The 27912-nt window shown below is 48.8% G+C and overlaps 13 protein-coding genes across 13 annotated transcripts; 5 read left to right on the forward strand and 8 right to left on the reverse strand.

The window, feature by feature from the left end:
• Positions 1-1261: 1261 nt before the first annotated feature.
• On the reverse strand, positions 1262-2994 carry Asppvi_009911 (uncharacterized protein; the record flags this gene model as incomplete). The annotated part of the gene is made up of 4 exons (XM_043305757.1): positions 1262-1371; positions 1445-2188; positions 2351-2771; positions 2842-2994. The coding sequence occupies 4 exons, from the start codon at positions 2992-2994 to the stop codon at positions 1262-1264; spliced, it is 1428 nt and encodes a 475-aa protein (XP_043161692.1).
• Positions 2995-4204: 1210 nt separating this feature from the next.
• Positions 4205-5833, reverse strand: Asppvi_009912 (uncharacterized protein; the record flags this gene model as incomplete). The annotated part of the gene is made up of 3 exons (XM_043305758.1): positions 4205-4863; positions 5308-5707; positions 5765-5833. 3 exons carry the CDS (start codon positions 5831-5833, stop codon positions 4205-4207), a joined length of 1128 nt encoding a protein of 375 aa, XP_043161693.1.
• Positions 5834-6791: 958 nt separating this feature from the next.
• Asppvi_009913 (uncharacterized protein) lies at positions 6792-7271 on the reverse strand (the record flags this gene model as incomplete). Its single annotated transcript, XM_043305759.1, has 1 exon — positions 6792-7271. The coding sequence occupies one exon, from the start codon at positions 7269-7271 to the stop codon at positions 6792-6794; it is 480 nt and encodes a 159-aa protein (XP_043161694.1).
• Positions 7272-7923: 652 nt separating this feature from the next.
• On the forward strand, positions 7924-8176 carry Asppvi_009914 (uncharacterized protein; the record flags this gene model as incomplete). Its single annotated transcript, XM_043305760.1, is given in 2 exon segments — positions 7924-7989; positions 8006-8176. The coding sequence occupies 2 exon segments, from the start codon at positions 7924-7926 to the stop codon at positions 8174-8176; spliced, it is 237 nt and encodes a 78-aa protein (XP_043161695.1).
• A 688-nt stretch (positions 8177-8864) lies between these two features.
• Asppvi_009915 (fgaFS/easG family protein) lies at positions 8865-9809 on the forward strand (the record flags this gene model as incomplete). Its single annotated transcript, XM_043305761.1, has 2 exons — positions 8865-9285; positions 9355-9809. The coding sequence occupies 2 exons, from the start codon at positions 8865-8867 to the stop codon at positions 9807-9809; spliced, it is 876 nt and encodes a 291-aa protein (XP_043161696.1).
• A 305-nt stretch (positions 9810-10114) lies between these two features.
• Asppvi_009916 (class I SAM-dependent methyltransferase) lies at positions 10115-11007 on the reverse strand (the record flags this gene model as incomplete). The annotated part of the gene is made up of 2 exons (XM_043305762.1): positions 10115-10913; positions 10964-11007. 2 exons carry the CDS (start codon positions 11005-11007, stop codon positions 10115-10117), a joined length of 843 nt encoding a protein of 280 aa, XP_043161697.1.
• Positions 11008-11706: 699 nt separating this feature from the next.
• On the reverse strand, positions 11707-12483 carry Asppvi_009917 (uncharacterized protein; the record flags this gene model as incomplete). Its single annotated transcript, XM_043305763.1, has 1 exon — positions 11707-12483. One exon carries the CDS (start codon positions 12481-12483, stop codon positions 11707-11709), a length of 777 nt encoding a protein of 258 aa, XP_043161698.1.
• Positions 12484-13615: 1132 nt separating this feature from the next.
• On the reverse strand, positions 13616-13909 carry Asppvi_009918 (Zn(II)2Cys6 transcription factor domain-containing protein; the record flags this gene model as incomplete). Its single annotated transcript, XM_043305764.1, has 2 exons — positions 13616-13748; positions 13806-13909. 2 exons carry the CDS (start codon positions 13907-13909, stop codon positions 13616-13618), a joined length of 237 nt encoding a protein of 78 aa, XP_043161699.1.
• A 1497-nt stretch (positions 13910-15406) lies between these two features.
• Asppvi_009919 (CocE/NonD family hydrolase) lies at positions 15407-17546 on the forward strand (the record flags this gene model as incomplete). Its single annotated transcript, XM_043305765.1, has 7 exons — positions 15407-15622; positions 15679-15763; positions 15825-15903; positions 15958-16064; positions 16124-16722; positions 16772-17146; positions 17208-17546. 7 exons carry the CDS (start codon positions 15407-15409, stop codon positions 17544-17546), a joined length of 1800 nt encoding a protein of 599 aa, XP_043161700.1.
• Positions 17547-18378: 832 nt separating this feature from the next.
• On the reverse strand, positions 18379-20287 carry Asppvi_009920 (uncharacterized protein; the record flags this gene model as incomplete). The annotated part of the gene is made up of 5 exons (XM_043305766.1): positions 18379-18593; positions 18654-18758; positions 18820-19526; positions 19589-20056; positions 20130-20287. The coding sequence occupies 5 exons, from the start codon at positions 20285-20287 to the stop codon at positions 18379-18381; spliced, it is 1653 nt and encodes a 550-aa protein (XP_043161701.1).
• A 999-nt stretch (positions 20288-21286) lies between these two features.
• Asppvi_009921 (carotenoid oxygenase family protein) lies at positions 21287-22900 on the forward strand (the record flags this gene model as incomplete). The annotated part of the gene is made up of 1 exon (XM_043305767.1): positions 21287-22900. The coding sequence occupies one exon, from the start codon at positions 21287-21289 to the stop codon at positions 22898-22900; it is 1614 nt and encodes a 537-aa protein (XP_043161702.1).
• Positions 22901-23789: 889 nt separating this feature from the next.
• Positions 23790-25492, forward strand: Asppvi_009922 (cytochrome P450; the record flags this gene model as incomplete). Its single annotated transcript, XM_043305768.1, has 4 exons — positions 23790-24006; positions 24055-25007; positions 25079-25213; positions 25286-25492. The coding sequence occupies 4 exons, from the start codon at positions 23790-23792 to the stop codon at positions 25490-25492; spliced, it is 1512 nt and encodes a 503-aa protein (XP_043161703.1).
• Positions 25493-25929: 437 nt separating this feature from the next.
• Asppvi_009923 (uncharacterized protein) lies at positions 25930-27652 on the reverse strand (the record flags this gene model as incomplete). Its single annotated transcript, XM_043305769.1, has 2 exons — positions 25930-26180; positions 26248-27652. The coding sequence occupies 2 exons, from the start codon at positions 27650-27652 to the stop codon at positions 25930-25932; spliced, it is 1656 nt and encodes a 551-aa protein (XP_043161704.1).
• Positions 27653-27912: the final 260 nt, after the last annotated feature.

The following is a 27912-nucleotide window of genomic DNA, read 5'->3' on the forward strand; positions in this document are numbered from 1 at the left end:
GCTTCAGCCTCTTCCTCCTCGCCTCTGTAGAGGATCTTGAAGTTAGGCCGTTTAGCCAGGGCTTCAGCCTCTTCCTCCTCGCCTCTGTAGAGGATTTTGAAGTTAGGCCGCTTGGTGAGAACGTCAGCTTCAGAAGCATCCAGAGAAGCTGCAGTATTGGAGCCTGCCGGTGCGGCGGCACCTACAGCCGCGAGCGCAGCGAGAACGAGGGTCAGAAGAGGCTTGGAACCGTGCATGTTGATCCAGGTGGGGTTTATCTTAATTGAGATATAGCGATTAGAATAGGAACGAGCCAAGAGAGGTCAGGCCTTATTGTCAGTGAGCAGTATCAGAGCACGCCTAGTTACCTGAGGAAGGTCGCGTACTTATACGTGGAGCCCATAGATGCCATGTGCCTAATCTAATCAGACAAAAGAGGCCCTGTTTCAAGGCATCATTAAGCGGGTGGAAATAGTGTGTCGTCCGCTAATAGACTTGCAGCGTTCAAACTTCAACCTCATTCGTGGAACTGCTTTCTAACCATCACCTTGTGCTGAAGGAGTAAGGAGCGTGATGAAGGGCGCAGCTGTTTTGACACCAGACTGGATCCGGAAAAAGCAGATCGTCGATCTCGATGAGTTGTTCATGTGGCGCAACACTGCTAGATGTAAAAGGAACTTGAATTGTGACTGGTATTAGGTCCCTTGCTTATAACTTGGTTCAGCTGTCCAACAACGCCAAAATCACGAAAGAATACGTCATCGAACTCAATAAGTTGTTTACTTTTTGGCGACACTGTTGGGTATCAGAGGACTTGGATGATTACTGGCAATAGCGAGCACAATTGTCAAGACGCAGCGGACACTACCTAGATTATCCAGCGAGCCTAGCATAATTCCACAGCAAAGCTTGCCTAGCAAGCAGGTGGGGTCAATTCATCTCTACACTGTGCCATATTCGAGACCTGCAAGGTAGACGAAGTAAGGCGGCTTGCTGGACCTAGCAAAATCATCAGGCGGGGTATGAAAGCGAGTCAGTCAAGTTCGAGTCTACACGGGTGGCTATTGAGTCATGATACCACATCGTCGATGCGAGGGAGGGATGGGGTATATGTGTGGATCGGGCCCTAAGTAAATGCCTTTAAATGGCTGCGTGATTGAAGGTAGTGGAATAGATGAGTCTTATCGTTTAAAAGAGAGGAAAAAGTAACGTTTCTCAGCACATTCCAAAGATGAAAATCCTGTAAAGACCAGAACAAACCAGTGACAATTCTGTGCAACCTTCACCCAGTCCCCGTCGTAAAGCTGTCCGTTATCTCCGACAAGTTTGAGATACGCCCGAGAAGGAATTCCATCAGCCTGTAAGCTGCACCTGGACTGTATTGGGGAACTTCTGATCAATCAAGCATGCGTTAGCCTTACTTGGAGCATGGGTGGCTCATGTTTGAGATAAGTGATAAGCTTACGGTGACCAGCGAGATCAACTGACGCAAAAGTCAGACCACGTTCTGTGTGTGAAGTTCCCAGTATCCCCGAGCCCGCGATTCTGGTGAATGGCGGCATTTTATTGGTACTCTCCCACTCCTCGTACCACCAGGGATGGTAAGGAACAAAGAAGGGGTCAGAAGGCCGATTCTGAAAGCCTTGGACGTCACTCCAAGTCATGTTCTGAATAGTAGCAAGAGTGCCGTTTGCAAGGAGAAGGAAGTCCAGCAGGCCATGAGCGATTACCGTGTTGTTCGTCCGTTCAATCACACTGGGAAGGGGGCCAAGTCCGCTCGGGACAGACTGGTCTTTGGCGTCCTCGCCCTGAAAGATAGTCATTTTGCCGCAGGTCTGGTAGTCCGTCGGGTACGCATTTATTGCTTTTTGTACGTCACTTCGGTTGAAGTAGTTATCTGGTCCCTTTCCTGCGTCGGATACTGGGAACCCCATCACATTCCACAGGTATGGGCAGAATTCAACAATATGGTAGTAATTGAAACAGGGGTTCACGTAATACTCCGCTTTCACTATTGAATTCCATATATCGCAACCCGGCCTCTCGTGGGTTGGGGCCGGCTGAAGAATGCCATCTGGTGGAAATCGAAGTGCCTGCTCCATAAATGCGGTATAGCCACAGTGTTGTGCTCTTTCTTCAATCTCGGATATGAAAGTGTCGTTGAGTGCTAAAATATGCCTGAAATGCTTCATGGCAAGGACGGCAGGCGCTGTTCAAGTATCTTAGCCCGGTGTACACAAAGCTGGCAGGGTCCCATCCCATCTCCCAAAGGAAATATCGGGTTCGAAGGATGGATCCAGATGAGTTATCCTTTGAGACCATAGAAAGCGTCAAATGGAGCGAAGAGGGCCGGTGAAGAAAAGAAACATACCATGGCTTAAAACAGTACGAGAATTAATCGAAGGATCAAACATAAGAATGCCAGAGACATTAAAATACGTTGAATTCTGTTCATCCAACATTGCCGACGCGATATATGGTATATACTGCCCAGCGTAGCTCTCACCAGCTAAATAGACTCTCCGGTTCCACAACTCGAAAGTGTCGACAAACCGGACCCAAAAGTCCATGAACTGACGAGCGATGTCAGTCTCATCTTTGACGGTAGATGGCCCAGGTGACATTCCAGTTCCGGCTGGATGGTCCACGTAAACAATATTCGTCAAGTTGGTCCAGGAATAGGGGTTCTGGATGGGCGCATATGTCCCAGGTTGCCAGAGAAATGGGCCATTTTCTTGAATTAATCCGGCCAGGGAACTGCATCCCGGTCCCCCATTGAGCCATATCGTGATCTATCCAGCGTCAGATCCGCGGTTGATTTAGCTGAAAGTATACCCAAATGACACAACAGAAGCGACATACTTCATCGCCAGCAGCTGCATTCGTCGTGCGAAAATACCAGAAGAATAGACTGGAGTTCCCGGAGGGGGTGTTGGGCAAGTATCCCGCATAGGACTCGCCGATATCAAAGTTAACTTCAGGAATGCCAGTGCCATTAACCACGAACTCTAGCATCGTTAGTTTCGTTGGGTCGGTACTCGAGTTTGAGTCCTACGTTTAGCTTTCTCGTTGAGACCTGAGAAATCTGCAGTGATGCTTGATATCCATGGCATAATAGCCCAGATGAAGCGTAACATGGCGATAACGGGGGAGGAAAAGATCATTTCGTATGAATTGGGAGTACCAGAAATTCAAGATAATACTATTATGCCAGCCACTGATCTGGGTCGTTTGTTCTAAAGAAAGCGGGTTGGCTCCTCCTGGCTTGGCTTATTTTGCTTCTGATTGATATGTTCCATTAATAAGATGGTCTACTGGCACAATTCCAAATTCTTGTTTTAGGCTGATATACATTTTAATCCTTTGTAATATTACGAAATCTGGTGCCATAACTGTTTGTGGACTTCTGAAAAAGAAAATTTAGGCGTCTCATCAGCTGCAAATGCCTCTGTAACTCTGCATTAAGGATTCTCACCAGTAGGGATGGTATTAGAATGCCAAAATGATGTGTCAGATGTAGACTGGCTGACCCAATCCACAACTAGACGGCTTGATCAGACCAAATCTGCATGGACATGGATAGAAAATAATTATATTTATCTGTATATAAAAGAAAACATTAGTTTTACTAACAAACTTAGAGTTATAGTGGATTTTAGATTTCGATACTGGTGATTAGGATAGTAGTGGTATGATATATTTATTTCCACGCCACTTGTAAATCTTAGATACTTTAAGGTCAGAGTAAGACGAGAAACATCCTATCATTTAGGTGAGCTACCATTAGACAGAAGTACCCCTTATCACTAATAGCGAGCCAAGTACTACAGCTTTGATAGATAAAACTATGCCATAAATCCACTTTTACGCCAATACTGGATGAAGAGCTTACCACGGCGGGATCTACCGCATTCAATGCCTTGAGTCGCGCCGAAATACTGGCTGTGTTGAGAACCACTCCACACGCCATGCGGACAAGGTGCTCCTCTAAAAAGGCGTCTACTCGTTTCGCGGAATTCGCCGCTTCGTCCCCGGCAAAGCTGCGCATGCGGTCCAACCACTCCTCAAAGGGAACAATATTTCACATAGGAATGTCCAACTCCGCCAGAGTAGCGACCAGGTCCGCCCGGGGTTGACGGACCGGGTTTTTAACATGTAAGACGGGGCCGTCAAGCCAAGTGCTTCCCGTATATTTCTTGACGACCCGGCCAGCGGAGCGATTTGCCTAGCTGACTACTTTGCGTACTCCTCGGTAGACCTCGCCGTAGTCGACCACGTCGGAGAAAGCTTTGTAGATGTTCCGCAGGCCGAGAATAGCGTCGTCATCGCGGAGCAGATCCAGGCATTGCTTGTGGTCCACCAGACGCTCGAAGCGGCTAAACTGAGTCTGTAATTGCTCATCTTCGTTCGAGACAAAGCCGGTCTGTCCCGACACGTGCACGCTGCTGTCATCCCAGTGTCCTGTCGTCCTGGACGAGTCGCTGGCCATCTTCCAGTTCCACACGTAACCGCCCKTATCCAGCGCCTCTGCATCCAAGCTCACTGTTACGAGTCGGACCCATGCACAGAGGGTTAGGATTGTCCAGTCCTCGTAGCTGCTGGGCCAACCGAGGTTGAAGACTGCGGATGGTCTCAATATCAAGTTCCAGCTGCAGGGTGCTCGGGCACAATGGTGCCGAGCCGGCCACTGTGTGCCCTGCCACATATCCTTGAACCCTGGAGTTGTCCATATAAATCTGGAAGCGGGACTGTGCATTATGGCAGCCGACAAACGACCATAGGTCATGCTCTGAGCGGACCTTTGTGGATGATGCCGTTTTCCCCACACGGTGAAAGCGAGTTGGACATCCTCTCTGGGTAGCCCACGAAGCAGGTGCCGTATCCCTGTCTGATTTAGTAGCCGGATAGGGCATTATAGGGACTGGGAATAAGCCTTGTCGGCAGGTTGGGCTCTCCATGCCGGTCGGATTCTTTCGCTCGTCTCACGCATCCGGAACCCGGCTGTCAAATCAGCGTGGCTCATTCTAGTTTACCATGCCTTACCCATGGAGGGCAATGCTCGCAGACGCGGGAATGGAAGCGCAGGGTCCTAGCTTAAGCGAATGAGATGGTACGTGCCAACGAGCCTCAGTATGAAAAATATGAATGGTTGTAAATAACAACATATCCTGCTTGATGCCAAGGACTATGGTACCCAAAGCAAATATCCTTGGCAACAGTTCCTTGTCAACCATGGTAGGGAGCAGTATGCCTAAACTAACTATTGACATTCTCCCTCATGAGCATTGTCTCTAACGAAACAATGTGTGCATCCTGCATACTTCCTACAATTTTCTTTAGGAGTGCAAGAACGAGAAGGACAATGTTGCCTTGGGCCCAGACCGAGATCAGACCGCGGAACTTCGGACATATCTGATGGCTTTTTGTTGTTGAGGAAATTTGTTGGGTAAATTTCCGCTGGAGGGTATAGGAGAGCCGGATCCCTGACAGTACGACCATCTACACCTTTGAATACTTGGGAAAGATGTTCCTTGTCTTCCTCAGTGTCTCGCGAGGAAGTATCAGAAAGTGCCTGGCTGATCTGTTGCGGGCTCAGTGGTGCATAGTTAAGAACAGCGCCCGATTCGTTGAAGTGTCTCAGGACCCCGTCGTCACCCAAGTGAATGAAGTCTGTCGGATTTATACTTTCGAAGGAAGACATCAAATCTCTCCAGGATGGTTCATCTGTCTAGAATAGATATTAGAAGACACGCAATATAGCATAATGCGTCAAAGGGGCACTCACCGGCGCAGCTGCGCAGGTAGCAGCAGCGGCAAGAAGGGCAGCAAAGATTTGCGCGATGGAGAGGCGCATTGTGATGTCGACTATTATAGTAAAGACTGCAATAAGGAGGAAGGAAAACCTAATGGGTGCAATAATGATGATATGTGATCTAGAAGTACAGTTAGGGTACTTACAGGTAACAGGAAGACAAATTACGGAATGGAGTCTTCCACGCGCAGACCAAGAGCCATCCGACTTTTGCTCGGTGGTGCAATGAACAATAGGCAGAAAGATAATCTCCGAGGTAACTCCAAGTATGGTTCTCCACGATGCCTTCTATCGGAGCCTGTAGGGCATCCGCGAAGTACGGGATATTGGACTGGGAGTGATATATGTCTGCGTCATCTGGCCCTAGCTCATTGGTTATGTTCCTCATACTCCTGGTCTACAGGGTTAGCCAGGCAGCTACGTAGCATTAATCAATAATAGAAGTTGATTGGCAATGGATAATATCTCATTGACCTGCTCTGTCTAATGCCTGCGATGCTGCGGCAATAAAGAAAATGCCCCTCTCTCTTAGATATAGTGTCAGAATTGCCGTGCGACGGAAAGGTTGCATTAGGACAAAGCCAACAGCAGATAATAAAAATTGGTTGGACGAAGAGCGTTGTCGGGGACAGTAATTTTGGATGCTGTTGTCAACATGCAGGTGCATCCGGGTCGTTTTCGAGCTACTAACTCTCCCACAGAGCAGATACCAATATTATCATCCTGTGTAGACAAGTACGTTTCCTGTACCTGGATTTGCAGGGTAGAGGGCAAATGACAGCAGAAAGATCTTTCCTTATAACCATGATACAATAAGGGTTAGCAAGAAACAATAACCCACTTCTTTCTCGGGCATTCCAGCTACTCTACGAGGAGGTCATCAAACATACTGAAAAAGGCTTTAAGAGGAACTATTCCAGCAATATAAACTTACCAAAGGTAAAAGGTAAAATTGGCATGCAATATCACAAACCAGTATGACAGACATGGGTAGAAATCTCTACCTCGGACCGATATCATAATCCGACCGAATAACAACGCCGCACGGTTTCAGTTCACCACTTTCCATTTTCCTAGTGTTCTCCTGGATTATTTCCTTGTGCTCCTTATTATCCTTCTCGACCTGTGCTTTCTCCTCCGCTGTCATCGGTGGCGGTAATAACGATGGATCTGGCTTCCACCACTGCTCCTGAGGCACTTTCGTTCCATCTGCCCCGCGAAACATGTCTTCCATTCCCTGGTCAAATGTAGTTCGATCGAGAAAAGCTTTGAGCAGTCGAGGTGGAAGGCCAATGGCGTCTATCACGTCGCAGTCTTCTGTCAGAGTTCGGAGGACACCATCGGTACCAATAACAAGGGGAGCGGTGCCGTCCGAGCCAAAGTCTAGGTTGCTGATAATGTTAGATAATTCTTTTTGGTCAGGGTGGTTGTTGGGATCGGGGCCATAGCGACTGGTGGCAGGCGAGGCTGGGCAAGCCATTTCTTCTTGAATTTGAAAGATTGGATCTTGATAATATAATGATTGATTATTGTAAGGTAGTCTGATGGAAATCGTCAGAATTGATCATAAGATAGGCTTAGATTACTGTTTATATAGAAGAGCAATGACAAGGCTGTCATGTGATTGAGAGTAGATCAGGGATCTACTCTACTATCAGCCAGGTTACAACTTACGGGTGACCACACCCTTCGGAAGAGGTCGGGTGAACGTGGCTGTGAAAGAGTGAATAAGACAGCCCCTGATGGTGACTAAAATTTAATGATAGAAGCTTGCGCCGGATGGACAGACTATCCTCATCTCACAGCTGGCTGATCACTTCTATGAACCCCCTGAACTGGGGCTGGCTTCGGTAGCATGGCATCCCTCCTATGTGTCAGTTTGATGCCTTTGCAGGAGACTTTGGCATGTCCATCAGTACCCCCGCCACCGTCCTCCAGAGTGCAGAATGGCACCTATCCACTTCGACGATCAATGATCCAGGCAGCCTCGCCGTCGTAATGAACGGCATCTCGTCCCTTGTCTGGATCCCCTTGCTCAACTGCCGGGGTCGTGCCCCATTGCAAGAACAGCCCTCGGCCTTTTCTTCACCCTAGGATGTATCCTTGCTCCGAGGTCACCCGTCTACTACACCATGCGGGCTCTGATGGACGTGACCGGGGACAGGCTCGTCGATTGGACTGGCTCTCATTCAGCATATGTTCTTCTTCCATCAGTACGCCCGCAAGATTGGCCTGTGGTACGCCGTCTTCCTTATCTCGCCCTTTGTGGGACCCATGCTCGACAGTTTTATGGTTGCTGGGCTGGGTGAATGGCGCCCGCTCTTCTGGCCGGTCTTTGCCTGGACCATTGGTCTTACGGCCACGATCGTGGTCTTTGGCGACTAGACCTACTATCGACGGGACATGCAGCCGGGCAGACAGCCCAGACGCTCGCGCAGTCATCTGTGACGGGTTGTGGGTGGGTGGCAATTGCGAGTCCACAACGACTACTTTGAATCAGTCCGCTCCTCGTACACTCGAATGTTCTTGATCCTCTTTCGCCCGGTTGTCCCGATTGTCTCGCTCGCCACGGCGTCTGCCACATCTGAATGCGCGCCAGGTGCGAGTATTCGCGTAACCATTCGGGACACCAGCTGTGATCGCCCAGTTCGAGCAAATGGAACCGGGGGGTTACAATCATTCTGGGCTTTACTGGACAGGACGGCTAGAAAGAATGAATCAGGATAAAAAAGTCTGTTTGAATGGGACAGCCCACAATGGGAGGTCTTCTGTACCTCCATGGCTGGGACATAAATCTTATGAAGTTCCACTGTCTGCGCGTTGAAGCTGCTGGTGGCGGGCCTCGGATCCCGAATCGAGTCACTAGAATGGCCATTTCTTGACATATCCCTGTCCCTTTGTCCGGGAGCATCAAGTCCGACGGACTTTTGCTCCCCACGCCGGAGCTCATGATCTTAAATCCTAATTCCGACAGGAATGATTGGGTCTTAAAAGGGGGCCTTCAAACCCCCTGTGTGAGTCCAAACTCATCACTACACATATTTCCATCAGACGATATCCGCACACTCTAATCATGGCAATCCTTCTGACTGGGGGCACGGGCAAAACATCGATCCGAGTAGCGCGCTTCCTCCAAAATGATAATATCCCATTCCTACTGGCTTCACGCCGCGGCCAGTCCGCCGCTCCTTCAGACATGCCTGCCGTCAAGTTCGACTGGCTAGACAAGGATACCTGGCGCATTCCATTCGACTACAAGTTTGTCAATGACCAGGTAATCTCCGCCATTTATCTGATGGAACCACAGGCGCCGGAGCCATGGAAGTCCTTAAATGAGTTCATCGACTACGCGCTGGAGACGCACGGCGTCCGTCGCTTCGTCCTCGTGGCTGGAAGCTCGGCCGAATGCGGCAAGCCGGGCATGGGCATGGTTTGGCAGCATTTCCTGGACAGGCAGGTGGACTATTGTGTGCTTCGGCCGAGTTGGTTTATGGGTGAGTAGCCACAGACTCTTGTCGGAAATCCTCGTGGAAGGGATAGTGCTGATGTTGCTCGCTGGTTAGAAAATCTAACCGAGGAGGCTCCGCGCCAACTCATCCGTGATCAAAGCAAGATCTACACTGCCTGCGGGCAGGGCAAAATCCCGTTTGTCAGCGCTACGGATATCGCGGCCGTCGCCTATCGCGCTCTGACGGATCCCGACTCACACAACTGTGACCACCGGGTGCTGGGGCCCGAGCTCTTGACGTACGATGACATTGCGGCGAAGCTGAGCCACGTCCTGGGACGAACGATCGAGCACGTTAAGCTTTCGGGAGAGGAGCGGTACCAGGGGCTGGTAAACGCGGGCGTCTCCGAGTACTACGCGGGCTTCTTGACGAAGCTGGAGGTTGCGGCCTCGACAGGGTTTGAGACACGGGAGAACGATGAAGTTGAAAGGGTGACTGGGCGACCTCCGAGGAGCTTCGATCTCTTTGCGCAGGAGAATCGGTCGGCGTGGGTTCCAGAGGGCAAATGATCACTTTTTACTCGTTGTTTGAAAAGGCCACTCCTACTAAAGCCTCAGAATTCATCTCCTTTCCACTCATTAAAGGTCGACAATCATAAAGTCGAACCTTGAGCCCAGATCATAATAGTCTACTGGGCAATTTTTCCACCTTGCTCGACAGCTAGGCTGAATACTGATGACATCGTCACACATACTAACAGCCTGAAGTGTTCCGGTGCCTAGTATACTGATCTTGAATTCAATATAATAGAGAATGTGAATTGTAGAGCCTAGTCTGCTTGTAAGTAATAGTGATGCTGTCAAATTTTTCCAAATCATTTCTGCCCATACGCGACCCCAAATATATAATGCATTCCTTCTCTTATTTTCTCAGCAGATGTCTGATTCTCTTCCTTCAGTGTTCTGATTTCTTCACTGGTATACGCCCCTACCCCGTTGTTGAGCTTTTCCAGCAGAAAGTTCTGAACGGCTATGTGTTCCTCTGATCGACTATGTTCGGCAATAAGTCTTGTCTCCGGGCGATTCTTCCAATAAGTCCATGCCCATGGATAAATCTTTTGATCAACAGCCCGTAGCCCTGCTGATCTCATGTATTCTGCAAGATGTTCGCCACAGAAAGGATCCAACCCTTTCCTCAATAACAGATTTTGAATCGCGAGGACGAAGGGGAAGGCGTCGTCAATGGAGCACTCATTGTGATCATATAGGTGCCAGCTGAGGTCCTGCATCTCCACCCAACCCCCTTGTTTGAGGAGCCGACTTACGGTGGAAGCGTACCTCGGCCAATCAACCATGCCGACGACTAGCATTCGACTAAAGATGAAATCGAAATCGCCCTCTTTGAGGACTCCACTTTCCACCAAATGAAAAAAGTCGCCTTGCAGGTAAGTGACATTGTCAGGCTTGGTCGACAAGTCAATTGGAGCCGCCAAGTCGACCCCAACGACTTCAGCGGACGGGAAACATTTTGCTAGGTGAGTAGTTACCACGCCGCTGCGGCAGCCCACATCTAAAATTTTCGACGGGCGACTGAGAGGCGCATGGTAAACTCGACCGCCGATTAGCTCGACGATGGCGTGATGCTGAGCATCAAGTCGATCGTTTTCTTCGCGCCTGATGCGCTTTTAGAAAGTTTGAGATTGAGGGGGAGGATTAGCACGAACCCATGCGGAAGATTGTAGGAATGTTTGCTAGATTTCGCAGCCATGTTAGAGATTTATTTTGGTTTACCAAGTTGATTTGAAACTCCCAAGGTCGAAAGAAGAGAAGAAGAGGTGGGGTGCAAACCGTGTATGACCTCGAATTAATCTACTAATCTAGAATCGGACTTAAGAGTAACGACCCACAATCAGGAGAAGAGAGGCAAACCGGGAAACTAAACTAAGTTGGAGACCTGAAAAAAATTAGATTTTGTCCAGTTGCTGACACCGCCAATGGGATCTCGGAGACTAGCTGAACAGGGAGTGATGATTTAAACCTCATCCTATTGAATAGTCGAACGCACGCGGCGTACAAAAAGGGTAGTATTTGCGCCTTGGGCGCGCTAACTAAAGGGCGGTAATGTCGTGAGACTCGTGACTAACTACCATCTACAGTGCTAATTTAGGGTCAGAGGTTGCTTTGGCTTTGGCTTTCCCGCGAACCCCTGCCAAATAAGCACTCTCACTCCCACGGATCCCAGTTAAAAAAAGTCTCCGGGAGAGATTCGTACGACGCATCAGATCCAGGCATGAGCGGTTTATTATGCTGTTGGTCGAAATTCTCTTCATTAATGCACAACTTGCTCTTTACGGCACTGGTAGAACATTGTGTGAGTTCCCAGGAGAGAAAGATTGAAATGCCGGGAACGAAATGCACAACAGAAAATCATAACTGCGCGTCCACCCTTGGGTCCATTCTGCCGCAACTAACCAAATAAGTTATCTCCGTGCAATATACCCGTCGCTGTCATACTCCCTATCATAGAGAAAAACTCTGAATCCGGCGTGGGAAGCTCCTCGAACACATTCCCTTCAAAGAAATTCTCCCTATCATCCACGCTGTTGCCAGTATCTCCGTTGCGACTAATAAAAGGAGCCGACCGCTGGAAATATGACCTCTGAATTGCGTCGATAACCTTCTCTAATACATGCAAAGTACCACAAATATTCAGATCCGGGTCTTCGACGTAGCGCTGCGCGTCACTGAGAATATGGACTGCGGACTGTAAAGGTTGAACACAAAGCGATGCGTACTCGTCAGGGCAATCTGACACCGCAAACATCATTATAGACAGAGATGTGAGAAGCAGTTTGATTGCTGTTGGTAACAGGAGTGGGTTGATTTCACCGGCATTGATCATTTCCAAGTGCAGATCGACCGATTTTGCGGCTGCTCTCACGAGAGTGTTAGCTGAGGCTCGGTTTGAGATGAGATCTCTTATTGACATATATGTGCTGATTTGAGTGAGAATCTTGATGTGGTGCACGCGAAGGCGGCAGAACCGTTTCAGTCCAGATTGAAGCCATGGTGGTGGGGCTGCTGTTGGTTCTAGGGACGTGAAGTCTCCTGTCGGTATCTTGTCGACGACCTTTTGTAGTTGGAAGTTGAGGAACTCAACCCTGTCCTCATTATTTCTGGATTGTGAAGCTGGGGCGTTGACGACGGTCCATGTCTCGGAGAGATTTCTGTCCAGAGAGATCATGGTCGATATATAGGAGTCATTCATTTCCTAACCGAGGGATGTTAGCCAGAACGACGTAGTCACAAGGCTTGAATGTGCTGATAGAGAATCATACTAATACAATTGCCGACAGATTTATCTCTCCATCATGCAGCGACCACGGCAGACCCGAATAAAAACTGCATTGCCTGTCCAGACGATATACACTGGCAAACAAACGCTTCCAGTCGGTAATACGCTGTGGGTCCACCTGGAGATCTTCAAAAAATCTGTCTCGATGAAGACCGAGCTCGAGACACAATCTGGCAGCCACACCGGCTATTCGCCATGCTTTGACTGGCCTTTGTTTGAGACTTAAATAGATTGACTGTGTGGTAGCCAAGGTTAGCCCTCGGTTAGTAGAGGATATGTAAGGGCTGAGCAGCTTACCAACAATGTTGCTATTATGACATCTTCAATCTGCGGTTTCTCTTGATCGAAGCAAGAATCTACGCTGCACACCAACTGGCCTTCAAGATCAGATGCCAAAGGATTTTGTGTGTTACCTCTGAGCAGCAATGCAATTGCAACAACCGCTTTTGTGATCTCCACATCGATCATATCCACGTTCGGAATTCGCCCGTAGAGAGTATCTTTCAAAAGTGAAAAGACGGCGTTTACAGCCTCAAAGCCCAGCTTAACGTTGATACAAGGAAAGAAAGGGTAGACCTCGTCCATGAATACTTTCAGAAGCTGACTGACCTTCTCGTGGCCAAGTTCTAGCAAGGGTCGTGCAGCTTGCAGTAAATTGATTAAAACATCGTGAAATTTTAAATCATCCCGAGCGACTGGATGCGGGCCGTCTAGAGAGTCTGGAGGAGATAGCAGGCCCTTTTCCCTCAATCTATCTTGCGTAAGGCTTAAGGTGTGTCCGAGATCCGTGGGAGTGAGAGGCTTATTTGGCTGATGTCCTTCATTGTTCTCTCGTCTTCGTAGTAGGCAAGACCCACGCCGAGACGGAGCGAGGCCAAAGCGGTCCATGGATTGTTGAATCTGGTCGCATATCCCGTCTATTCGTAAGATCGTGACTTCAGGGTCTTGATGAGCGGATTGTGGGTCCAAACTGCTATTTGGTGATTAGATTTGATGCATTAACGCAAATGATGATGGTGCCTTAGACCCAGGGGCCATACTCAGCAGCATCGGGCTGGAACGGCTCGTTGTAGGTACATTCGCTATGGAGCTCCTCACACCGGCTGCAAGGCTGGTTACCGCTGCACTTGACCTTTCGAACCTTACATAGGGAGCTATTTGAAAGTCAGCAGCCTAGCTTTTTACTTATGCATGAAGAGGACAAAATGTACCAAGCCATTTTTGCATATTTCTCCCTCTTTCGAGGTCGTTGCTCCCGCAGGGCCTCCAGCGACCTCTTACCGCGGGATGGTGCTGATGATGTGGCAGCTTTCATATTGCCATAGGTGCGAAGGATCAATAACAATATTGGAAGATATGAGAAGGGATGAGCCGCTTGGCGCGCTTTAAAGATGGCACCAGATCGACACCCCCCGGAATTACTCCTCAGTATGACTAATTCAGACTAGTCATATGCCCCTCTGTACCAATGAGTGCTCGGGCATATTCTGGGGTTCCCCGCCAGGCGTGGGGCGGGGGTGGGTTCCGTAACACAATAAGAGCTCGTGGCTGCATAAGCAGCACTTTACCCCGCATAGATGGCGATACAAGAAAGGGTTGATATCCGAAGGACCGGCGAAGTCAAAATTACCGAGACGGCTTGCCAAGTGTTGAGTTCGGCAATAACCAAAGTCTGAGGTGCCGATGTGAACGTCTTGAGTCAGGTTCGGAGCTCGGAGATGAAGACCACCCGTGGGAATTGTTACAGTTTGTAGAGCAGAACCCACCCAGAATGGTCATAGAACTTGTTGAATAATGAATCTCCCACTCTGTGTTTTTGTTTATCCAAGTAAAGTATAGTACTAGGTGATCAATCACTAGGTTAAGGTTAGCACTGTCGGGGCCCCTGGCAAGCTCAAGTCAGTGAGTGAGACTGTGAGTCTGTTGAAATACTGTAGGCAAACATTCCAATTCCTTCTTGTGGGTCACCGTCTAGTTTCATATGCTTTTTTTATTGTAACCACATGAATATTGATTTTTTGTTTGCTCCATTTTAGAGCTTCAATACCCTTATCAAACTCTCCTCACGGAAATGTGCAACGCGATGTTTTCATTATTAGACTGCTAGGCGATGACTTTGCCCAACTTTCTACTTATGAACTTTATTATGCTGAAAGCAAAATAGAACAGCAGAGAGAACACGTGTATCTCATCATTGAAATGCAATAGAGTGATTCAGAAGAGACAAGCGGGGAAACTCACTAATGGTAGCGTCCGATTACCTGGGTGAACGGTTGTACATATAAACGCTTCATCGATTAACGGAGAAGTATTAGTTTCTTTGTTAAAACTCAAGTGTGTTAAGGGTGTACTCAAACCTGCCTATGTCTTTCCCTTTGAGCGGCTTTGGTATCTTCCAGTGAAGGATGGGGCGACGGAACTGGCTTGGTCAACGCTTGCCTGCCGTCCACGGGGACCGTCACTTAAGAAAATTTGTGTGTCAGGCATTTATCTTCCTGTTAGGTTTGATAGTATTTGGCTAGCTATCAGATGTGTGTGAAATAGGAGATGTGTTTCCACGGAATTTCATATCGGCAACGCTTCCGGGGATGTAAATCCACAGCAGCTCCGCGGCAAGGCTTCGGCTCACAATGAAATCGCCCTAAGTTCCGCGGAAGCTTAGGGTGTCGGACATCAACACTTCCAATTCGATGCCGACTACAAATACATCCAGTATTTTAGAACAGTATAGTTGAGTATCTCTAAAGTTGCTCAAAATTTACTTCATCTGTCGCTAAAGACTAGTCAGGGACTTCTGCCAAACACCCGCATCATGACCGGACCTAAACTTGACTTTGGGGGCTTTCCTATCCCATGGACACAAACCAACCGTCCTGAAGATGAGACAGATATGTTTCCCTACCGAAAGCAGACAAGAAATACTAGAACGCTTCCGGTGGGTTGGAGATTCGCGGATGGCAAGCGTCCTCTTCACCAAGAAATTATATTTGATGAAGTGGTCGAGATCCCGCTGAGAGACGGAGTCAAGGTTCGTCAAATCCTAGAGACTAGCCGGAAACATGAATACTGATTTGATGCCCTTAGATCTACTGCGACATCTTCAGGCCTGTCACGAATACTAAAGTCCCGGCCCTATTGGCCGTAAGCCCATACGGAAAATATGGCCATGGTATGGAACGAACAGTGACACGTCGGCTTTGTTCAAGACCTTATGTTGATATTGTCACAAGGATTCCGTTTTTTCGACAATATTCCCTTCCGGCTTGGGCTACCGGAGAGTGCGACGTCCGGTCTTGAGAAGTTCGAAGGGTAAGTCAGTCCCGATCCGTACCACAAATAGAACATGCTGACCACGAGACGTAGACCCGATCCGGCTGAATGGTGTCCTCGCGGCTACGCGATCGTCAACGTAGACATCCGGGGTAGCTGGGACAGTGAAGGTAATCTGTATATCGAGGGAAGCCAGATGGGTATGTTGCGGCTCTCTCATCAGGGAGAAATCGACATGGCGAGTGTTGACAATCCACAGGTTTGGATGGCTATGATACTGTCGAATTCATCGCAGCTCAACCTTGGTGTAATGGTGCTGTGAGTATGTGTGGCAATTCCTGGCTGGCAACGGAGCAGTGGGCGACCGCTATCGAGAAACCACCTTCACTCAAGTGCATAGCACCCTGGGAAGGATTCACCGATAAGTATCGTGACCTGATATGCCGTGGCGGTGTTCCAAAGTACAATTTCGCTTCATTCATCTTCAACAAAACGATCCGCGGCCGAAACCTCAGGGAAGATATTGGCGAGGCACTCAGCAAATGGCCCCTCTTCAATGGCTACTGGGAGGACAAAGTTTACGACACCAGTGGTCTGACGCTACCAATTTACGCGCTTGGGAGCTATTCGTCGGGAAACCATGGGGCTGGTACGGTGAGAGGCTGGAAGCAGGCTGCTTCGAAGGACAAATGGATCCGATTCCACCCAACCCAGGAGTGGTTTGATCTTTACACTCCCAGGTATATTGATGATCTGCAACGCTTCTTCGATCGGTACCTGAAGAACATCGAAAACGGGTGGGAGAATACTCCTCGGGCTAGGGTCTCCATTCTCACATATGGGAATCGCTTCGAGGCTGTAGGTTGGAACCAACGGAGGACTTGAAAACCACCTAACATGTTGATAGGGACCCATGTGGGACGTGCCTTTCAGTGACTACCCAATCCCGTTGACCGAGTACCGTAAACTATATCTGCATGATGCTGGAAAGCTGGGCACATCACCGCAAGGTCACGAGGGCTCCGTAGCCCATTACGCGGACAGCTACCAGGCCAAACCCTCTGAATTTGTGTTGAGCTTCGACAAAGCGACCACTCTTGTGGGACATTCAAAGGCCGAGCTTTGGATGTCTTGCAAAGACAAGGACGACATGGATGTTTATGTCTCTATCCGCAAGATGAGCAAGGCCGGCGAAGTGTTAGAACACGTAAATGTTCCGTGGGAATCTCTGCCAGCAGGGGCCAACACCCAACATGATGTTCCGATGACGCAGACTGTCAAGGTGAGCAATTTATTTCAAAAAAGGCAATCGAGACGCCGCGCTGACCGAATCTGTACTATAGTATACCGGACCGACTGGCATTCTCCGGGCTTCGCATCGCGCCCAGGTCCCAGAACGGAGCACCGCCATGATCCCGTACCACCCACATGACAAGGAAGAGAAGGTACGTCCAGGTGAGATTGTAAAGCTCGAAATCTCTCTTTGGCCCATGGGCATTCACTTCGAAGCCGGAGAAAGCCTGCTATTCCGTGTCCAAGGCTTCATTGATACGAGCGTGGATTTCCCGAGCCACATCGACAAGAGACTCGACAACCTGAATGAAGGACGCCACATACTTCACTTTGGTGGGAAGTACGACTCGACGATCATCGTACCTGTTATTACCCTACCAGCGCAATAGGTTGTCTACTACTAGCGGTAGTCCGCCAATAGGGATCACACAATTCAACCCAGATTCTCTGCACTCATCATTATCATTCACTGTTCCATCTCCTCGAGTATCCATGGTAGACGTGTGAGACTCGTGCTCCATGATTAAAACAGATGACCACTCAATAATTAGATCAACTTTTCAAATAAATACAACTTCCGGTCAAAGATTTATATTGCTAGTGATAGTCGCAGTATTAACGTGTACAAGAAGTGCGACCGCCCTCGAGCTGAGAAAAGTAGATGAGAAGGGGGATTTGTGTAGGTTATTAAAGAGCAAAATCCTAGTGAATAGAAGGGAAGCGAGGGGTAAAAGTGCAATCTTCTAAGACTGTAAATTGAGGTTTTAAACACCAAACCGAAGTCCATACACGAAGAAAATGCGAGCAGTTACAGTCACCTATATATGGAAATGGCTCTGAAAGTGTCTAGAATTTCTTGAAAGTCACCTCCATTGACGTTCACTGGTTTCCGGCGAGGTCTCGAATCATAATATCGGGAGCTTTTCCAGGTATATATGATAGTCTCATGTGTATTGATAGTATTTCTCAAGTACCGCCAATTCCGATTATTCGAACATCTGCTGCGTCCTGCTTCCCATGGAGCTCATAAACACCATCTTTCTTCTCTCGTCACAGGATTTACAGGCCGTATAACTAGAAGGGAGGTAGTACACCAAATCCAGGGAGGATAAGAAGAGAAATCTTGTGTTCTCAATTTGACACAATGGCTTCTCCTACAAAACTCTGGTTAGACAAATGTGGTCCTCCTCAGGAGATCTTTGGGACGTGCATGTAACACGTCTACTCGCCCGTCTCTCTGTCCACATCCCAGTGAATATGTTGCATCACGCGCCCTTTGAGAGTGGCGTGGCGGATCTGCTTACCCCAGATGTACAGAGGAATCCATAATGCCAGGACAAGGAAACTGAAGCCTGCCATAGTGCTAAATGCTGCTGTGTACCCATCCCGATCCACCCATGGGTTAGCATAGAAGGACATGAGAAATGTGATGAACGCTAGGAACACTATCAGTCAGCATCGAGCGTTCCAAAACATTACAAGGTAGTTAACCTTACATTTGAAAACAACTTGGCTCACCACGACCTCCCCAGCAATTGGCCKGTAGCAGTCAATTGTATAGACCACACTGATACCAATCGCAGCACTACATCCGAACGAGACTATCATTATCAGGTCAGCAAGCTCTCTTTACTCAACCCATGCTGAAGGCAAATGCCTTACACAAGAATATTCCCAATGTAGGTATCATCCAATGAGCCTGGTAATTGATCCCCAGACCATAGAGAAGAAGTGCTCCTGGATAAGTGATCATAGCGATGCTGACGGCCGGAAGACGCATCTCTGGCTCGCGAACGCCACCGTTCCTCGAAGTTGCGCGGTTGGCGACCCAATCCGAGAAGTAGCCACCGAAGGGTATGCCTAGCAGATTACCTATAATTCCCGCGATCCAGATCAATCCCAATTGCCAGACTGTAAAATCGTAAACCTGCGAGAAGGCCGTTGCGGCTGTAGTACCTAGGATGACAAAGATGCCTATTCCTATTCCGAAAGCCACCGTGGACCACAAGACTGGTGGTAGAAAGAGGACAAGCACAGGACGAATGGTAACTTTCCATATGCTCTCATGGGTGAGAGGAATACGGTTGAAGGCCATCAGTTGGATGAATGATTTTTTCTTAGGCGTTCTGGCCCCCTCGACGCACCCCTCTTCAGACAAACGGGATATTTTCTCATTTGCTACTTGCTCTGTTCCACCGACATTCCTTTGATATGCGGTCTCGGGCATGGTGAAGAGAATCAAGACCATCGTGGCAAGGACGACGGCAGCGCACAAATAATGAAACATTCTCCAGTCCTGCGAGATTGACATGACACCGGATATCAATAAGCCCAAAGCAGCACCTGTTCCGAGCGCCGCCGAGTACATCCTACAAAGCGGTTTGTAAGTCTGGAAGCGTCGAGACAGCTCGGGACATGGATCATCACATACGCCGTTATTTTCCCTCTTTCATGAAGGAAAAAGATGTCTGCGATCGTCATGGGAGCCACACACTCAGCGCTGCCGGCGAACCATGCTGCTATAATCCTCGACGCTAACAGGCTGCCATAAGAGGTGGCACGCGCCGACCAGATGCAGCAGAATCCGAAAACGAGAAATGAGAAAGTGTAAACCGCCCGACGACCGTATTTCACTGCGAGTGGGACCCACAAAATGTTGCTCGCACCTGCCGCCACAGATGTCGTGGAAAAGAGTAAAGCCACCTTGCTCACTGCAGAGGAGAATGCTGCGGTCGATGCCGAAGACAGCGTAACGGGATTACGGGAATTAGGCGGATACACGCCGTAGAGATCTATGACTATCTCAACTAACATTACCCCAGGTCCAGCTGCAAAAAAGTTGACCCAGGTCAATGCTGCGCAAGTAAGAACGGCAACATATATCTTGAAAGGCTTCGGCCTTTCACAGTCAAGTTAGAGTCAACGTATTTTTAGGGCTTATGAGAGACAGGCAAAGATGCAGAAAGTCCTACCAATTGAGAGGGTCATTGGGATCGGACGACGGCTGGGGCACAAGAAGTGTTGCTCCAGTAATTTCATCTTGAAGTTGAACATGGCCAAGCGTCTCCGTGGGTTGATGGTCATGAGCAGTGCCGACAGAGCTATTGAGTTCTTGCTCGGGATGAGGCATATTGAAAGATTCACGGCATGAAGTTGAACTGCGTCAATCTGAGCAGTTCAGACAAGTCGGAGGTGATATGGCAAGGACATCTGTATCTGCTTTAGTTCTAAAGGCCTGCTTCGAAATCCGGGGAAATAAAGTTTGTGCGGGGAAACACAATCAATGTCTGATCAATTGGAGACTAGCTAGATTCCGCGGAACGTCTCGATGTCAAGAGTTACTGGACATTCTATCATAACCATGGCTGAGCGAATGGTAGGCAAAACTCCCCAGATATCCTGTGCGCTCCAATAAAACTTCTGGTCTGAAATCAACTATGACTTCGTGATTGTGGCATCGCAAGGAGCCCAACAACCCAACAAGAGGGGCAATCGTTTTATTAGCACACGAGTAATTATCACCAGTGAAAATGGTCCAAACGAGCACATTCTATGAAATTATCGAATTCCCTGGAATAAACATCCCATAAGTGACTGGGTTCATTGGCGAAATAGGAATGGACTGCCAGGCAGCACCGTTGAACCTGCGTCTTTGAGTTGGGATCCATTGTCGCAATTCTCTCACAGGATTGCATGAAACCATATTCTGCATCTGACCTTTGGAGACTTAGTGTGTCTGTTGCCTGTAAGATATCAGTGTGTCACGGTAAATGCTTATTGTAAGTACCGGTAGGTACGCATTCCTTGGACTTCCTGTACCTAATAAGGAGTATAATCCCGAGGAAGATAGTGGGTTCGAATCTAGGTGTGAGGAGCTCGATCAGAGCGTTTCCAAAGTGAGTTTTGCCCAAATATCTCTCTTCCGCGGAATGCCTGGACAAACAGTAAATTCACGTTCCACGGATCTGCAACCATATCGGGCCAGCGAAGCCAGAACTGGTCGCAACAACTACGAATATCTATGTAATATTCGCGCGGGTATATAACCAACTTTAAACCTCTGCTCTTCAAGCCTCAAACTCTATATACTTATTATATCCTGATATTTCACAGACCGCACTCGAACGCGATGGCAACCTTAGGCCCAGCCACCGCACAAGCTGAACTCATGATTCCAGCCGAAAAGAGCCCTCATACGAACCACTTCGGGCTTACCTCGCCCTGGGAACACTATTACCGTTCTGACACTGCTCCTCAGGGCCGCTTTGAGTGTGACCTGGACGAGATGGTCGTCTTTGGCGATATTCCTCCGGAAATCAGCGGTACCTGGTATCGAATGCTCGTTGATCCTCATTTTTGCCCGCAAGTGGGAACCCCATTTGTGGATGGTGATGGGCATGTCTGTGCCTTTCGTATCCAAGACGGCAAGATCTCCATGAAAATCAAATATGTCCACACCGAGAGATGGCTTCTAGAACGAAAGGCTGGTCGTCGCCTCTTTGGTCGTTACCGAAACCCCTTCGATATTCACCCGTGTGTGCGATATGCGAATGACACCACTGGAAACACCAACATCATCTACTGGGGAGGGAATCTCCTAGCGTTGGCGGAGCGGGGATTACCCCACGCTCTGGACCCAGACACCCTTGAGACCAGAGGCCCTGATCCATACGGCGGTCAGGTCGCTGCGATGACCTTTGCGGCTCATCCTAAAATCGATCCCCACAAGAATGAGCTCGTTACTTGGAGCTATTCAGCCAAGGGCCTCAGAACTCCGGACATTTGTACCTACTCGGTTGATCCCAATGGACGTATCTCCAATGTACACTGGTTCAAGCAGGATAAGCCTGGATGGCCGCACGACGGCTGGATCACGGAGAATTGGATTATCCTTTCCAATATGCCTTTTGGCGTCAACACGGATGAGGTGCTGAAAGCTGGGGGCGATTACTGGGAATACATTCCCGATCAACTCTCGGAGTTCTTGGTCACTCCACGCTATGCGAACACTCCGAACCATCCAGACTGGAAGCCAGGCGAGTTCCGCAAGTATACCGCTCCTCACGGTCTGATCGTCCACACCGGCAACGCATGGGAAGAAGAAGGTGGCAGCTTGAAACTTGAAAGCCACTTCATCAGCTTCAACGTCTTCCACTTTTTCAACCCGAAAGATTATGAAGGTCCAACAGCCAAACCCAGCGCCAACTGGAATCGCTGGACTATTGACCTGTCCAAGCCTGATGGGACTGCCCTGCCTCCCCCTGAGACCCTGTTGGAGGGAATGTTGGATTTTCCCGTTTTTGACGAGCGTAAGACGGGCTACAAGACCAAAATCGTCTATCTGGCCGGTATGACCACCCCGGAAGAACAGGAGAGACCCCGTTTCAACCTCATCATCAAATTGAACACTGAGACTGGCGAAAAGTTGATCTTCCATGTCGACGAGGGGAATGCCGCGGAGCCAGCGTATATCCCTCGAGGGCCTGATTGTGAAGAAGGCGATGGCTGGGTCATATTCTATATGGAGAGAGATGTGTCGCCCAAGGGGGAATTGGTTATCCTCGACACTAATGACTTCTCGAAACCAGTCGCCATTGCGCAGTTGCCTTTTCAAACACGCGTCCAGGTTCATGGAAACTGGGTTCCAAATCCCCATCCTGAGACGCCTTTGCCAATGTTAACTGGTCCCGTCAAAGATGTCGTGCCCAGTACTAAGTACTCCCAATTGAATAGGCTTCCATAGAACGCGCAATTTATTTTGATAAATTTCAGCTCTAGGGTACCTGGCTTGAAGATTCCTACGTAAATACCTAATCTGAGGAGTCTCCGCTTGTCTACTGAACTGGGTGGAAAGGATATTGTAGAATGCCTTCCAAGGCAACGATCTGAAAATATCAGGACGCCACTGACTAGTATTTGAGCGTAATCGACAAGCTGGTCAGTAGGGCCACAATGGATAGGCCAATCGATTTTGCTTGTTCAAAACCATAACTTTTGCACGAGGGTAAATCAGACTACTTCTTTTAGGTGAATACAACGAGGTCAAGATTCTGATCGAGTCTGGGGTAATTCCGAAAGCTGTCAATATTAATGTCCGGTGAAAAAACATTCATGAAAAGGTGCTTGAATCAAGGCCACAACCAAAACTCTGGTCCTTCACGAAGCAGTTTCGGAGGCAACTCAAATGCAGCTAGTCGGACAAAAAAGAATCTAAGATGACCTAATCAGCATGTAGAGAATCCCAGCCCGAATTCATCACTGTCCAGTCTAAACCTGGCATCATTGATCTTGCCCTGTGTGGTGATCTCCATGGAGTACAGAGCTTGAGCCTTGTGAATGAGATACTCTGTAACATGTTGAAGAACGGAGTCAAAGTGGGGCTCACGAGTACATTCCAACTTTCATGTTGACGCTTTCCGCGGCTCGTTCCGGAGGTGTAGATCCCTGGTCACTACGCTACTGCCCCCATGTTTTGAACATCCCCACTTTCAAAATTGGTTGGTCTCACCGCGGAAATGTCGGAAACGGCTTGGGCGTGAATGGCTGTAAGTAGCTACGTGATAGTTAAGACTGGCCTCAAGTCTACTGTATTCTGGCACAGAAATTTCAAACAACCGCGTGGCGTTTGCAATATGATTGCCCAGCTTGCATACCTTCAATATGATGTACCGACTCTAGTCACCACAGCATGCGCCCTACTGATCCTGCGCTATCTACTCAGGGCTCTTTTCGACCCCTTGCGTGATGTCAAAGGCCCAACGTTCGCACGATACACACGTCTATGGGAAATTTACAATAACTGGCAAGGACAACTTGAACATGTCACGGTCGCTCTACATAAACAATATGGTACCTCGATTTACCCCATCCAGAAGTGTAAAATCTAAGTTTCTATAGGTTCTATTGTCCGGCTAGCACCCAACCGTTACAGCATTAGTGACCCGTCGGCAATTCGCACCATTTACGGCACCGGCTCAAAGTTCAGTAAATCGGATTACTATATTCCCTTCGGTGCGCCCATAGACCACAAGGATGTCTTCTCAGAGACAAGCAATGAGAAACATGCGTCAGAACGCAGGAAAATCTCCAATATGTACGCCATGAGCTCTTTGGTGTCCTACGAGCCATTCGTAGACAAAGTGAACGGCCAATTCATGGCCGCGTTGGCCGACCATGCCCAGCGTGGTCGGGCGCTCGATTTGTTCACCTGGATGCAATTCTACGCATTCGACGTCATCGGTGAGATCACCCTCGGGCGATCGTTCGGCCTACTCGAAGCCGGCCACGACAAGGACGGACTTTTGCGTGCTGTCCATGTCGGCTCCATCAGTTACGGTTCTATGGTGGGGCTAATTCCTAAAATCCATCCCTGGTATCTCTGGCTTCAGAAAGTTTTGCCCATCGAGAGCCACTGGAAAGTGACGCAACGTGTTATATTGAGAGAGATTGGTGCCAGGTTGGAGGGAGTCAGTACCAGCGATCGCAAGGACTTCCTAGCCAAGTGTGTCGAATTGAGCAAAGCTGGAAAGCTGGATCAGTCCACAACCAATAATGTGCTTGGTATGAACATTGGCGCTGGCTCTGACACAACTGGGATTAGCATGAGTGCTATCATCTACTTCCTAATGAAGCATCCGAGCTGCTTACAGAAGCTCCGCGATGAAATTGAGACAGCTGATAGGCAAGGAAATCTCTCTAACCCCGTTACTTTCCAAGAAGCTCAGAAGCTTCCATACCTGCAGGCCACCATTAAGGAAGCCTTGAGATTGCATGCGGCAGTCGGCCAGATTCTTAGCAGAGTGGTCCCTGATGGTGGTGCACAGATTGCTGGCAGACACTTTCCACAAGGTGTAAGTCCCGAGCACTGACCATCCGCCAGGTCCTCTTGAGAGCTAGCTACTAATCTGAGAATCGCTAACAGACTGTGGTGGGCGTAAATGCATGGGTGGTCCATAGCGATGAAAACATCTGGGGCAAAAATGCGCACGAGTTCCGACCTGAGCGTTGGCTGGTTGAGAAAGAGCAACTTGCCTTCTTGGATCAAAATTATTTGGCAGTAAGTTCCTTTTTCTGACCGACGGTATCCAACTATCATATCGAATGGAATTCGTGTTGATACAGTATACAGTTTGGCGCCGGTTCAAGAACATGCATCGGCAAAAATATCTCACTCCTCGAAATGACAAAACTTTTACCTCAGCTCGTTCGGCGTTTTGACTTTGTCCCTGCTGGCGACAGCGAATGGACGACTACTAGCGGGTGGTTTGTTAAGCAAAATATTCAAGTAAAAGTCATTGACAGAGAACGTGCGACCAACATGTCTATCAGCTCCTAAATTGGTCGCGGGGCTTAATATAGCGGAGAATTTCTGAGATTAGCATATCCTACTTGTTCAACTTCCTTTCTTAAAATGCCATCTTCCTGGAAGGCTTATTTCGGCAACTTGCCGTTCTAATTCATAGACTTAGGGACCTTGCGCACTCGGTAGAGTCAGAGTCCTCGGTTGATGACTCGCGATATTCTTTATTGCACTGGTGCAATTCCGATTCCGCGGAATGTAGGGATAAGCGGCATCAAGCGACAATTGAGTGAACATAAGCCTACATCCTGAGGTTATCGTCGAAAGGGGATTTTTAATTTGATCAGACGATTCGTGCGATAGAAGTTGACCTGAACTTGAATCAATGTATATCTTCACTATATATCTGATTTGACATGAAAAAGGCGTTTATAGTAGTTATGACCCAGATTCCTTGTATAGGCGCACCATTCCTACCGTATTCGCGCATCCAACAAAGCAGAACGACCGCTTTGGACAGCATCCACAGCCTCGGGCAACCTTGCTGCGAGTTCCTCGACGGTACTGGCTTGGCCCGCCCAACATTTGCCTCCTGATGCGCCCAGTGCAATAGTCCCGTAATCTGGATTTGGATCGAATGAAATGTTCAGTTCCTTATTGCTGACTTGGGACCCCAACCCATCAGGGTGAACAAGAAGCAAAGACTTCCGAGGTGCGTTCCAACCTGGAAAGTATGTTGTCAGCCCGACCTCTTTCCAATGTAACTCAGAAGTTCCTTTCCCTCGACTTACCATTATTGTTGAGCACAATAGTCAGCACTGGGATCTCATACCTCTGCGCAATCCAATACACACTGGCTGGAATCGAGAAGAGAAAGCAACCATCGCCGATGATCTGGCACACAAACTTTCCTTTCCCTCCGTAAAGGGATTCCGTGGCCATTTTTATACCAAGAGCTGCGCCGCCCGACCAGCCAAGTCCACCGGCACCCGAACTAAACACGCTTCCTGGCAGCGTTGCCTGTAATTGATCAGCCACGGTGAATGTGTTGGTGACAGCTTCGATGACCCAGATAGTGTCGATCGGACACGCCTTCCGGAGGTTCGAAATGAGACAGTCGCATCCGAATGAGCCGTCTGGGTTCGACTCCGCCTGTGCAGCTATGGCGTTTAGCTTTCGTATGTAGGACACCTGAAGGTCTGACCACCGGGTTTCATAGTGCTCATGCTTTTTCTTGATTTGGTTTGAAAGTTCTGTTTTCAAATGCCTGACGATTTGGTCCAGGGCAAACTTGGTATTCACACGACAGCGCAGGATCGCGTCGATATAGAAGACTGGCATCTGGTTTTTCAAAGGGTCAATATCGAAATGAAAGATTTTGGCACTGCTGGCAGGCTTGCATTGTGTGTTGATCCAAGGTACATCGCAATCTATGACGAGTATCACGTCGGCTGTGTGGATGGCGTCGTCCGATCCATATCTCACACTCAGCCAGCCAGGGTGATCAGCAGGGAAGCAGAGATCCGAACCCATCGTGTCGAGAACTCGCAAACCCTTGACAATGTTTGCCAACTCGACGAGTAAAGGCACCACGGTAGTATCACGCCCACTATAGCCAGTAATGACGAGAGGCTCCCGAGCAGATACCAAGGCTTCGGCAACCAGGTTCAGCTGCTTCGATGTCAACCCCCCAAGCTCCACGGGACACCAAAACTCCTGCCAAATCTCATACGGCTCCATGACCTCTTCCATAACCTCTCGGGATCCTTGTAAGTAAACAGGACCTCGAGGCTCGCTTTTCGCAAAGCTCAAGGCTCGATTCACCATTTGTTTAATATTCTTTCCCTTCTTCAGTTCGGCGGTATAGCGACAGTATTGTGAGACGATTGCTCTCTGATCAGGGACATCTTGTAGCCAGTGGATGAACTCCGTTCTGCTACCGGGGTATTCGCCTTCAAGGGTACAGGGGGAGAGACCGGCGAAGATGAACACAGGCGCGCGGCCGACACTGGCATTGTGAACGGCGCAGCCGAGTGCTTGAATGCCAACATCGACGTGCACAATGACGGCTTGGGGTTCTCCAGTAACACGAGCGTAGCCGTCTGCCATCGAGAGTGCTACCATTTCACTTGGGCAAGTGATAAATCTAGGGAACCTGTCTGGCCTCTCTTGTTGGCCTTTGACCATGGCTTCCATGATCGCAGGATGATCAGATCCTAGATTTATGAAGCAATACTGTACGCCGGCCTACCCCAGAAAATATTAGTACATCTCCGTCTAGATCGAGGTTCCCGCGGTATAACTAGACAACACTCACGGCCCAAAGCGCCTCGAACATGGCCGAAGAGGCTGTATACTCCCTGTGATGATTATCAGCGTGTTGAACGTGATGCAAAGAATCCTGGCTTTGCTTACATTTTGCGTAAATTATGGAATTAATTCAACAGGCGAAGCAC

Source organism: Aspergillus pseudoviridinutans (assembly GCF_018340605.1).
Source record: "Aspergillus pseudoviridinutans IFM 55266 DNA, scaffold_7, whole genome shotgun sequence".
In the NCBI taxonomy this organism is placed as follows: Eukaryota; Fungi; Ascomycota; class Eurotiomycetes; order Eurotiales; family Aspergillaceae; genus Aspergillus; species Aspergillus pseudoviridinutans.